Here is a 12200-nt window from a genome sequence, read left to right on the forward strand (position 1 = left end):
TCAGACACACCAGAAGAGGGCATCGGATCCCATTACAGTTTGTTGTGGTTGCTGGGAATTGAACTCAAAACCTCTGGAAGATCATCCAGTGCTCTTAACCACTGAGCCATCTCTCCAGTTCCAGGTTCTGGCTCCTTAATGCTAACTTGATGCTATAAATCATCTTGCAAATATTTCTGGCTTTGTCCTGCAGGGTAGAACCTTCATGCAGAACTAGCAGTCTCGAAGCAACACTGCACATTCTTCCTTCTGTGTAAAGCTGAGGTGTTTCTAAGGAGTGACATCATCTTAAGTCCAATGTTGTATCTGTTGTGCTGGAGTCTCCCTTCCCCGAGATTCTCAAAGGATGTTTCCTTATGATGAGGTACAAAAGGTAGCTCTCATTTCAGAGGATCCAAATGTGAGTAACCTTGGCCCAGGAACAATTTCTGTTCCCCTCACCATCTTCCACTGAGGTTAACAATTTCACAAAGTAGCAGAACAAAGAAAGACATATATCAAAATACTTTTCAAATACATTGTTGTTGCTTACATTGGCTAAGTGGGTATTAGAAAAGTGGGAATCGTGTGCTCTAGGCCTCAGATGCTGCCGGACAACAGTCTAGCCTTTTGGGTTGGTGGAGATTAGGAGTTTGTGCACCTGTCCCAAAGGATTTACCTAATACTCACAAGATGTGAGGTCGCCCAGGTAGGCAATACATTGCTGTCAAGGGGCCAGAGACACATCACAACCTGTCTACCATTATAGAAGTTCTAACCAGTCCATCAGACTTTATAAATCCAGTGTGACACTTCCTCTAACAAGACTATACCTCCTATTCCTTCCCAAACAGTACTCCCGACTGGGAACCAAGCATTCAAACAGCGACCCTGTGGGGTCATTCTCATTCACACCATAGCTAATTCCTATACTTTTATTGGTTCGTTTGTTTGGTTGTTTATTCGATACAGGGTTTCTCTGTATAGCTCTGGCTGTCCTGGAGCTCACCTTGTTGACCAGGCTGGCCTCGAACTCAGAAATCTGCCTGCCTCTGCCTCCCGAGTGCTGGGATTGAAGACGTGCGGCACCACGCCCAGCCTTTTATTGGTTTTTATGGTTTGTTTTATTATTGTTTGTGCTTTGCTTTCTCATCGGTATGAGGGATTTAATGGTTACTGTTTGGAAACAATGGATTCCTCCCTTGTTCTTCAGCCATTCCTCTTATCACATTTATGCTTTCCTGTGCTCTCTAATCCTTGAGACTGCCTTTCTTAGTCCTATTGACTGTCGTGCTCTTTAAATGTCTTCTATAAAGCCTTAGTCTGTACTTGTTTTGAAATATTCTTATCTCTCTGTAAAATTTGGAAGGTCGCTTTGATATACCACTCTTGGTTGGCATTTAGCTGCTTTGGGGGCTGGAAATAAAGTATTCCATGCTGTCCATGCTTTGAGGGTTCTAACAAATGACTTTACTCTGATACTTCTGCTTTTGTGAGTTGGCATCTTCCCTTGTTTTTTTTTTTTTTTTTTTTGTTTTTGTTTTTTCGAAACAGGGTTTCTCTGTGTAGCCCTGGCCTGGCCTGGAACTCACTTTGTAGACCAGGCTGGCCTCGAACTCAGAAATCCACCTGCCTCTGTCTCCCAAGTGCTGGGATTAAAGGCGTGTGCCACCACTGCCCAAACCCTTGTATTGTTTCTTAGCTTTGTGTTCCTGACTTGAGTATGGTGTGCTGTGTCCTCTGGTTGGGGTTCTATAGCAGAATTTTCCCCCAATTAATTTAAATACTAATACAACAAGGAGCCTATGATTGGACAGGGGAAAAGGAGGTGGAGCTAAGAGTTAAGAGGATGAGGAGGAGAAGGGAAGGAGGAAGAGAAAGACGATCCAGATTCTGTGTGGCTTTAAATAGGCACAGGTAGCTATGAGTATCTTATAAGGGATGGATAATTACAGGACAATTTGTCCCATCTAGGTGGGCAATTTATATCAAGATCAATTGGCTCAGAGTTTGTTGTGTGGGCATTTTATGGGGTGAGAATTTACTGATATAAATCTGACTTATAAATTACAAGCCTCTAGAGTTTTGATTTTACCGGGTTATTGAGATTTGGGACCACTGACCACAGGGTGTGGATGACTGGGAATGTGAGTGGAATCTGCATCAAGAGAACCTCAAGATGGGCGGTCTCTGCTTGGTGCTAGTCATGGAAGCAGTGGGTCACCGGGGCCGAGAGTAGCCAGTGATAACGTGGAAAAATGCCGTTTTTTAAATATTTCCCACAAGAGGGTTCTAATGGCTCTTGTGTTTAAATGCCTAGGTATTTCTCTACACTTGGGAACTTTTCTGCTACATTTTCATGGAATCGGTTTTCTACACAATGGTGGTTACCTCAGCTCCTTTCTCCAACCTATGTAACTCCTTTCTCCAACCTACGTAACTCTGACTGGCCTGGAACTCACTATGCAAACCTCATGGCCATGTTTTCATGATTCACCTATGTTTGCTTTTAGACCCTGGGGCAAGGGCCTAAGGTGCATATTTTACATATCATGCAGACCTGGCCTCCAGGTCCTCCCAGCATCCCTCAGTCCCCTTCTGGCCTGCCCTGCTCCCAACCCTGAACTTTCCAGCCCAGACTCTGGGCTGCCCTTCTCCCAGAAACTTTTTCCTATATAATTCAGACGTTTAGTCTCCTGCTCTCTCTTCTTTTCTTTTTCTTCGAGTACACCCTTTCTATCTTCTCCCCCACACACCCCCCCATGGCAATTCCCCAGGCCTCAATCCTAGGGGCCAGTGAACTCACCCAAGAGCAGCTTCCCAATAAACCTGCCTTTAATATAATCTAATCTGGCTTGAATTGGCTCATTTCACTGGCAGAGAAATAACCTATCAACCATCCCATGGTATCTTCTCTCTCCACCTTCCTCTGCTTCTCCCTCATGGTCCTGCTTCAGACTCCAAGCCCTGCACCAAAACTCTGCCTACCCCTCTTCTGCCCAGCTGTAGGCATCATTATTCACTTCTCTCCTTCCTCCATCTTGGTCCAGGGATTAATCTCAGGTCATTAGATCTTGTTGGCACTTTTACCAGCAAGAATGGACTCAAACAGAAGCTCAAGGACAATTTAATTAGAGTTTAAAAGAAAAACCCCAGGGCAGGCAGGCTGTAAACCCCATCAGCTGCTTTTGCTGGCGGGAGGTGGGGGTGAGGAGAAAAACCATTAGAGCCTGCATGCAAGTCAGAGCCATGGTGAACAGACAGCCAAGTGGGTGGGTGTGAGGGAGGCAGAAACAGCAGCAGCCCAGAGTACCAAAGAAAGTATGTCTCCTTAGTTGTTGTTGGCCAGTATCTGAAAAAGACAGAAAATAAAAGGACCTTCCTGAGTCCTAACTCAGACCCAGTGAACTTCATGGCTGTTTACTTGTATGGACTGAACTGGGGCTAAGAATTGGGGGAAGGAAAAACACAGCATCTCATCAAGGGGAAATTATTTTACTCTTTAGTGCGGCTTAAAGAGAGCCCAAACTTCCTAGGGGTGGTTCCTTGCCAAGTTACTGACCTGGAATGTGAGGTCTCCACCCAGGAGAGAGATTCTGTCCTCTTGACCTGAGGGAGCTTTAACTTCCTAGATCTGTGTTGTCAGTGTACCCTTTTTTTTTTTTAATATTTTTATGAGGTATTTTCCTCATTTACATTTCCAATGCTATCCCAAAAGTCCCCCATACCCTCCCCCCCTCCCCCCCGTCAGTGTACCCTTATTGTTACCTGCTGGCTTCCACGGTGGCTTTAGTTAGGACACTCTAAGTTTTGTTCCCTTTAGGTAACATACTTTCTCTCTGGCTATATTAAGGGTCTTTTTTTTTTTTCTTCTGTCACCAACATTTCCCAGTAAGCACCACTGTGTTGCTTTCCTGTGACCTACATATTGTGCAGTTATTGGGAAGGGCTGGTCATTTCTACTAATTATGTGTGTAGGAAGGAGTTCCCAGTCCAAATTACCGATGCCTAGTGGACACCTATATGGAGACCAAAACACTTCAGTGTACAAGGGACTCAGGATTTCCTCAGTCCAGGACTCAGGATGTTCAAAGATAAAACTGGGACAGTACTGAACAAGCAAGGGCAGTCTACATCCTTTCCTTTCCTTCGAAGAACACACATTCCTTGGGGCAGTTGGGTAATCAGCTAGCCAGGAACAACTTCACACTATACCAGTAACGTCTGACTGCTGTGGGCTGGAGACCTTGGGCTGGCTCACTGGATCATCATTTCTTTCTCTGGGCAATGCTGTCCCAGAAACCTTGACTCTGTGTTCTAATCTCTTCAAGAAACTCAACTTGTCTTTGAGTCTGAATCTCAGAATAGGAAAAAAGACTCCTTTACCACAGGGCCTCTGACCTCCATATACATTATAGATGTTTCCTACCCCACAGTCCAGAAAACCTCCACGTAAAAAAATGACTTCATAGGCTGGACATGATGGTCCACGTCTTTCGTCCCAGCACTAGAGAGACAGAGTCGGGTGAGTCTCCACAAGTTCGAGGCCAGCCTGGTATATACAGTGAGCAGTACCAGGGCAGGCAGGGATATGTAGTGAGACCTTATTGCAAAAAGAAAAGAAGACTTCATTTGTCATAAAGTCTATGACATAGACTCTGGGAATTGGTGAAGGCGCATTACATCACACTGATCTGTAGGGGGCAGTGTTACCCAATTTCACAAGCCACTGAACTCCACTTTCAGCATTTCCGGGATCCGTGTTTGAGCAAGAGTCTGTGTGCATGAGAAGTTCCCACACAAGTGCACATTTTTCTTCTTCATGTAGATCTATAGCGCAACCAAACAGTCCCTCAGAAGGTACATTTATACTTAATTTTATTTTGGTCGTGTTTGCCTACTTGTTTGATCAGTTGTCACGAGGCATTCCTACAGATCTCACTTGAGATCCCCCTGTCTCAATCGGTTTTGGAAGCACACGCTCTTAGGTGACCTGTCCTACTTTGATTTAATTGAAAATTTTTACTAAGCTTTTCCCTCTCTGTACTAATGTTTTCAGAAGCAAAAGTTGTCCTCATAGCACCCTCATTAACTGGGCGAAGGAAGAAATGACAGGTTCTGGGTTCCACAAAGAATCTAAAGAGTAGCACTAGAAACATAGGCTAACCACTCCACCGGAGAACATCTGCGGGGAGGTGGGTGGAAGCAACAGAAGGAGTTGCCGAAACTTGCGGGCTGTGGGATTAGCGGAGGTTCTGTTGCTGAATGGGCAGATTACTTACTGGAATTTTTGGCTTGACAGAATTACGCCCAGCCTGCGTGCCATTGCTTCCTCCGCCTTAAGCTTGATTTATAAACTGCGGCCAAGGCTTCTTTTACCAAAACCTGCTGCTCCGCTTCAGTCCAGCCTGAAAAGCTTGCTACTACGCCCCAGTCCTACCCAGTTTACTCCTGCTCTTAGATCCAGCCTCATTTGGGATAACGCTTGTGGAACTATGGAGTCAGATGAGCTCCAGCACCAGTTTTTCCACTCACTAGTTGGGCCTGCTCCCTTGGTCGGATTTGAGGGTTTAAGAAATGCCTGTTGCAGCCAGGCGTGGTGACACACGCCTTTAATCCCAGCACTCGGGAGGCAGAGGCAGGCGGATTTCTGAGTTCGAGGCCAGCCTGGTCTACAGAGTGAGTGCCAGGACAGCCAGGGCTACAGAGAAACCCTGTCTCGAAAAAAAAAACAAAACAGAAAGAAAGAAAAGAAAGAAAGAAAGAAAGAAAGAAAGAAAGAAAGAAAGAAAGAAATGCCTGTTGCTTTAGGTCGTATTTCCGGCAAGGGGGGGGGGGGACACTCATAATCGGTGCGTGTTCAGTAGAAATCTACCGATTGCCTCCACGTTCAGTATTTGTGCAGATCGTGGTTTCCCTCCCAAAGATGCCAGATCCCCTTAGATTACTAGACTGCAAGCGGGGAGCTTCATTTTATTTTTAGATTTATGTGGATAAGTGTTTTCCACAGGCATCCAGTACCCGGTCGAAAGTGTGTCGGACACCCTGAAATTACAATTGTGAATAGTTGCTTGCTACCACGTGAGCGCTGGGCGCAGAACGTGGATCCTCTGCAAGAGCAGTAAGTGCTCTTAACTGTTGAGCGATCTCTCCAGTCCCTGAGAACTACAAATTTTACTATGCTCTGGGCAGAGGAGCTGCAGGTTCCTGCCCGGCAATCAGAAGCCTATCCAGCTCGCTGCCATCTTAGCTTGTCCAACCCAACAGCACTCACTGACTAAGTAGACAACGGTGGGATCTCACCCCTCAGGGGTGCATGCAACTCCCAGTAACACCAATTCCTACTGAGCGGTCAGCCACGCCCTGGTCTTGCACGGGGGTGGGTGGGGCCTGCTGGTACACACATGCGCACTCTTTCCTCTTTCTCTCTGCAACTACACCTTCGCGTTTTGACTGTGAGTCCTTTTTGTCCCCTACTGCGTGCCGTGTGGCTTCCCGGCGGACGTGCTGGCTGCGAAGCAAGATGGCAGCCACTGCGGCGGTGCCTGGCGCTGCGGCCGGCCGAGCGAGCAAACGCGGCGGCGGCCCGGGCGGCGGGGGAACCCAAGGTGCGGAGGAGGAGCCGCCGCCGCCCCTCCAGGCAGTTCTAGTGGCCGATAGCTTCAACCGCCGCTTCTTCCCCATCTCCAAGGACCAGCCTCGGGTGAGCACCCGGCACGCGAGCAGTCTGCCGGCCTGGAGGGTAGCGGGGCTGCAGGTTGCCACTGCAGCTGGTTAGTGAAGCGTGCTCTGGAAGTTACCCTAAAGTTGAGCTTATCTGGTTAGGAAAAGGTGGAGAGGCCGACTGAAACCTCGGTGGCTGTCCGACCAGATGAGTAACTAGCAAACATGGATTCTCGCAGGGCTGTACACCCAGCCTTGGGAAGGATGGAGAGGGCTGTGTGTAGAATCAATGCTTGAAATAAGGCTTCCCTGGGGGATTTAGTAGCACAAGAGGGGCCTCCACTGTCTTTAACCTTGCAGGACATGGGCAATTTAAAGAAATTGCTTTAGAAAAGGCAATGGTAATATATTCCTAAAGGAAAAAAGGCTAGCTCTTAGCAGGCTGTTTTCCTCCCATCTGCTGAAAGGGGACCCCAGTGGGTTGCCATCAGCCTCGGAATTACCTAGACATAGGAAATAGGCATTGCGCTTGCAGACTACTGGGTCGCTCAGCAATCCATAGTTCACTCAAATAGGGATTTGCCTTTGACTTAAGAATTCTTAAGGCTAACGACTGTTCATTTTTGACAAGTGTTTGGATTTCTGTGACTCTTCGTGGCAATAGAAGGAAATTTTATGAAGAAGACCTTAGTGCTTAGAGTTCTAGAGATATGACTCAGGGCCAACATTTGTCCTTAATGCCAGCACTGGGCTCCTAGAACATCTTTGTGTCTGATACCATGCCTACTAGGCTCAAATCCCAGAGCCTTAGACTGCCCCTTAGAGCCTGTTTGCTTTAGAATAAAAGGATAAAGCCGACTATAGTGTCTGCAAACACTGATGAAAGAAACATTGTTGCATTGGGGTACCAAAGTACAATCGTGACTTGAAGATCTCAGACTTTTTCCATTCCTGCCTTATAGGTCCTCTTGCCCCTGGCCAATGTTGCGCTAATTGACTACACTCTGGAGTTTCTGACTGCCACGGGTGTACAGGAAACATTTGTCTTTTGCTGCTGGAAAGCTGCTCAGATCAAAGAACATTTACAGTAAGGCTTCATAATTTTTCCTTTCCGTGATTCACCGTCTTTTTCCAGTTCTTCCAGGATAGAGTTGATGTGAGGAGGAGAACACTGAATCTGTTCTGTTAGTGTTCTCTTCACATGTCCTGAGGTAAACTACTGGAGCTTCCTTTGCCTTGAGGTTCCAGGGACCAAAATTAAAGGCTTGCCTGTGATTTTCTGAGTCTTTCAAAGTTTGTTCCTGTGAGTTTTGCTTTTTGTTTGATGGTTCTAGAGTGTATGTTATTGGAAGGGCATCTTTATTTTTTCCACCAAGTTTCCAAATACTGTCTGTTCCTACCGATAAGAACAAGCTCCTTCCCTCTGTGTCCTCCGCCCACCTTAGTTTCAAGCCTACAGTAAGTTCTTAAGAGATGCTTGTTAAAATTTGGAAGAGTTAGTCTGGGAATTTATGAGTTTGGGAAATAAAGACTAATATACCCAACATGTTTTCCATGTTATGGTGTTTAAAGTTGATATAGACTGAGAACAAGAAAGATGACATAAAAAAAAATATGTTCCCAGAATACTTTTATACCCTAGATCTCATAAGCTCTTGAATTCAAACTCACATTTGAAGACAGGAATCAAGTTATAGAAAGGAAATGGCTGTATTTCTCAAACACATAAAACTAATGACACTGGACGCTGAAACCATTCATTATGGTTCATATGACTCTTTGAAACCAGGGACGCTGGCAGGAGCCCAGGAAAGCCACAGAGGAGTATAAACACTGGATGGAGGTTGGAGTTCAGGTCTGTGATCATCTGTTTAATTTACTGTTTCTCTCATCACTTTCCTACAGGAAATCCAAGTGGTGCCATCCTACGTCCCCCAACGTTGTTCGGATAATCACATCAGAGCTATACCGATCACTAGGAGACGTCCTCCGCGACGTCGATGCCAAGGCCTTGGTGCGCTCTGACTTTCTCCTGATATATGGAGATGTCATCTCAAATATCAATATTTGCAGAGCCCTGGAGGAACACAGGTCAGGCAGGGGAAGACTGCAGGGCAAGACTTAGGGATCAGCAGAGTCCTAAGACTAACTGTGCCTCTGGTTCTTAATAGGTTAAGAAGGAAGCTAGAAAAAAATGTCTCTGTGATGACAATGGTCTTCAAAGAGTCGTCACCCAGCCACCCTACTCGCTGCCATGAGGACAACGTGGTGATGGCTGTGGACAGCGCCACAAACAGGGTTCTTCACTTCCAGAAGACCCAAGGCCTCCGGCGCTTTTCCTTTCCATTGGTAACTGGGTGTCCGGGGAAGGAACTCGGGTAGGAGAAGGAGGAGCTGCGAGAAGAGAGGTGAGTTCAAGCCTCTGCCTGCGACTTCTCCCCTCAGAGCCTGTTCCAGGGCAGTGGAGACGGAGTGGAGATTCGATATGATTTGTTGGACTGTCACATCAGCATCTGCTCTCCTCAGGTGAACTCTCCAGAACAGGGCTGTGTAGCTAAAGAGTAGAACTCTCGGGGGTCTGTAATTACTCCCTTTCAGGGCCAGGGTATGCATCTTTTCCCTCTTTTCCTTACTTGCTGTATAGTAGAGAGGTACCATTACCTCATTCCCAGGATACTGGGAACCAGATCTAGGGTTTTGTCCCACAGCCAGTTATGGTTTAATAGCTCTCTGGGCTTGTTGCTGGTAACATACTTAACCTTAGTGTGCTCTGTTTTCCTCACAGGTAGCTCAGCTCTTCACAGACAATTTTGACTACCAAACTCGAGATGACTTTGTACGAGGCATATTAATGAACGAGGAGGTGAGAAGAGCTTCCAAAACCTCTAGTAGAAAGGAAGGGCTTATCTCACTCTGGTAACCTTTGCCTCCCTTCTGTGTTTCATTAGCCTGAGAAAGAAAGCTCAGGTCGTTTGACTGTCAGTGAGAGGCAGAGAGGCGCTGAAAAGGCTTAGAAAGGTGACGTGCTTGGGGTTCGTCTTCCTGCCTTGCTTGATTGGGTATCCACCCCTTCTCATTTAGGTCCTAGGAAACCAGATTCACTTGCATGTGACAACTAGGGAATATGGTGCCCGGGTCTCCAACCTACACATGTACTCAGCTGTTTGTGCTGACGTCATCCGCCGATGGGTCTACCCTCTCACTCCAGAAGCAAACTTCACTGACAGCACCACCCAGAGCTACACTCATTCCCGACACAACATCTACCGAGGGCCTGAAGTCAGCCTGGGCCATGGCAGCGTCCTGGAGGAAAATGTGCTTTTGGGAGCTGGCACTGTCATTGGCAGCAACTGCTCCATCACCAACAGTGTCATTGGCCCTAACTGCCATATTGGTGAGCACAGGTGGGGAACCCAGCAGTGGTCCTATAGTTACGGGGCTGCATTGTGTCTCCAGAAGCTAGGGAGGATGCCAAGGGATAATCCTTATGAACAGGAAACTAGAGTGGCTATCATAAGGAAGGAGCAGAGGGATGGAGAGGTGGTTCAGTGTGTATTCCTCTTGCAGAGGACTCAGATTCTGTTCCCAGTATTCATATGGTAGCTCACAACTCAAGTGCAGGAGGAGCCAGTGACCTCTTCTGACCTCCTCAGGCACCAAACATGTGCATTGTGTACATACATAATTGAGGCAAAACACTCACACACATAACATTAAATTGACTAAATATTGGGCCAAAGGAACAAGAAAAAGAAAGGAGAGTCCTCGTGCTTGCTGGTGCACACAGACCAAGTGCTGGGATTAAAGGTATAAGCCACCACACCCAGTGTTGCCCACACTTACAGTCCCAGCACCCGGGAGATGGAGGTAGGAGGATTACAAGGTTGAGACCATCCTAGAACTGTATATCGAAATTTGTCTTAAACAAAACAGGCAGGAGGGCAGGACAAGGAAGTCAGTTGGCTACAGTTGTATATGATCCCATCTACTCTGGAGCATACATTGAGTCAGGGCTTTATGGCCAGCTTGGTTTTTTTGAGACAGGGTTTCTATACATAGTCCTGGCCATCTTGAAACTCTAGACCAGGCTGGCCTTGAACTAACAGAGCCGCCTGAGTGCTGGGATTAAAAGTGAGCACCACCACAGCTCTGCCTAGTCTGTGTGTGACTCTTATTCTGAAATGTCCTGTGTTCACATTTGGAGGCAAGTGGAGAGTTAGTGTGTACTAATGAGCTTTGTTCAGTCGTCAGCTTACAGAAGGCTTCTGCATGCGGTAGTTCTCTTGTCCCAGTGACGTCCGATGTAAGGCAATGATGGGGCCTAAATGCTAGTTGTGGGCTCCTTTGTTTTCTTTTGTTTTTAGAGATTTATTTATTGTACGTATGTGAGCACACTGTTGCTCTCTTCAGACACACCAGAAGAGGGCATCGGATCCCATTACAGATGGCTGTGAGCCACCATGTGGTGGCTGGGAATTGAACTCAGGACCTCTGGAAGAACAGCCAGTGCTCTTAACCACTGAGCCATCTCCCCAGCCCTCTTTATTTTTTTCTTAATTAGTGTATTTATTATTGTTTTATGTGCATTGGGGTTCTGCCTGCATGTCTGTGTGGGGCTGTTAGATCCCCTGGAACTGAACCTACAGACTGCAGTGAGCCGCCATGTGGGTTGCTGGGGATTGAACCCCTGTCCTTTGGAAGGGCAGCCAGTGTTCTTAACCGCTGAGCCATCTTTCCAGCTCTCTCCATGTTCTTTTTGCTCTCCTATAATCGTGGTATTCCTTTTGACATCTCACTTTGGTTGAAGAATATGAGGCTAATAATAGTAGTAGACCTTAAAAGGACAACAGTAGGATTCATATTCCGTAATACACAGAGAGGTGGAGTCATTGGGTTCTCCTTGTAGGTGTGAACATGATTATAATAAGGTTTATGGTTCATTCTGAGAAATCCTGAGGGTTCTCAGATTAAGCCATACATATAGTGTAAAATTATTGTAAATTTAGTAGAGGATGGCCACTTTGCTCTTGGGACTAACCTTGGAAGGGACTGAATGTTTCTAATGTCGGCAGGTAGAATATCAGCTAGATGGGAGCTGGGCTGGGGCTGGTGTCAATCAGCCTTGTCCTCTGTGAAGGACTCTGTTTCGGATGTGGAACCCTGAGTGACCGGAAGTCCTCCTCATTCTGAGCCAGGTGATAATGTGGTACTGGACCAGGCCTACCTGTGGCAGGGAGTTCGAGTGGCTGCTGGAGCACAAATATACCAGTCTCTGCTCTGTGACAGAGCTGAGGTCAAGGAGCGAGTCAAACTGAAGCCATACTGTGTCCTCACTTCCCAGGTAAGGCTTGTCCAGACTGTCACAACCCCTGAATTGAACAGTGATTGTGCCAAGTCAAAAGGGACCATATTTCCCCCTGTAAACAAGACTGCAGTGAGAGCCCAAGTTTCTTTAATCTTCTGCTTAGCTTAGTATAAAACCAGAGCAAAACAAAAAGCATTGTTCTGATTGTCAAGACACAGTTCTCAGCTGGGCAGTGGTGGCACACACCTTTAAT

At 46.7% G+C, this 12200-nt stretch overlaps 1 protein-coding gene across 1 annotated transcript in view; it reads left to right on the forward strand.

The window, feature by feature from the left end:
* Window positions 1-6413: 6413 nt before the first annotated feature.
* Eif2b5 (eukaryotic translation initiation factor 2B subunit epsilon) overlaps window positions 6414-12200 on the forward strand; it is a 10118-nt gene continuing 4331 nt past the window's right edge. The window contains exons 1-8 of the mRNA XM_021184629.1: window positions 6414-6682; window positions 7605-7729; window positions 8548-8733; window positions 8814-8991; window positions 9088-9168; window positions 9428-9505; window positions 9724-10036; window positions 11838-11983. Coding sequence (XP_021040288.1) covers window positions 6503-6682; window positions 7605-7729; window positions 8548-8733; window positions 8814-8991; window positions 9088-9168; window positions 9428-9505; window positions 9724-10036; window positions 11838-11983 — 1287 coding nt within the window. The 5' untranslated portion in view covers window positions 6414-6502. The remainder of the gene's footprint in view (window positions 6683-7604; window positions 7730-8547; window positions 8734-8813; window positions 8992-9087; window positions 9169-9427; window positions 9506-9723; window positions 10037-11837; window positions 11984-12200) is intronic.

Source organism: Mus caroli, chromosome 16 (assembly GCF_900094665.2).
Source record: "Mus caroli chromosome 16, CAROLI_EIJ_v1.1, whole genome shotgun sequence".
Taxonomy (NCBI): Eukaryota; Metazoa; Chordata; class Mammalia; order Rodentia; family Muridae; genus Mus; species Mus caroli.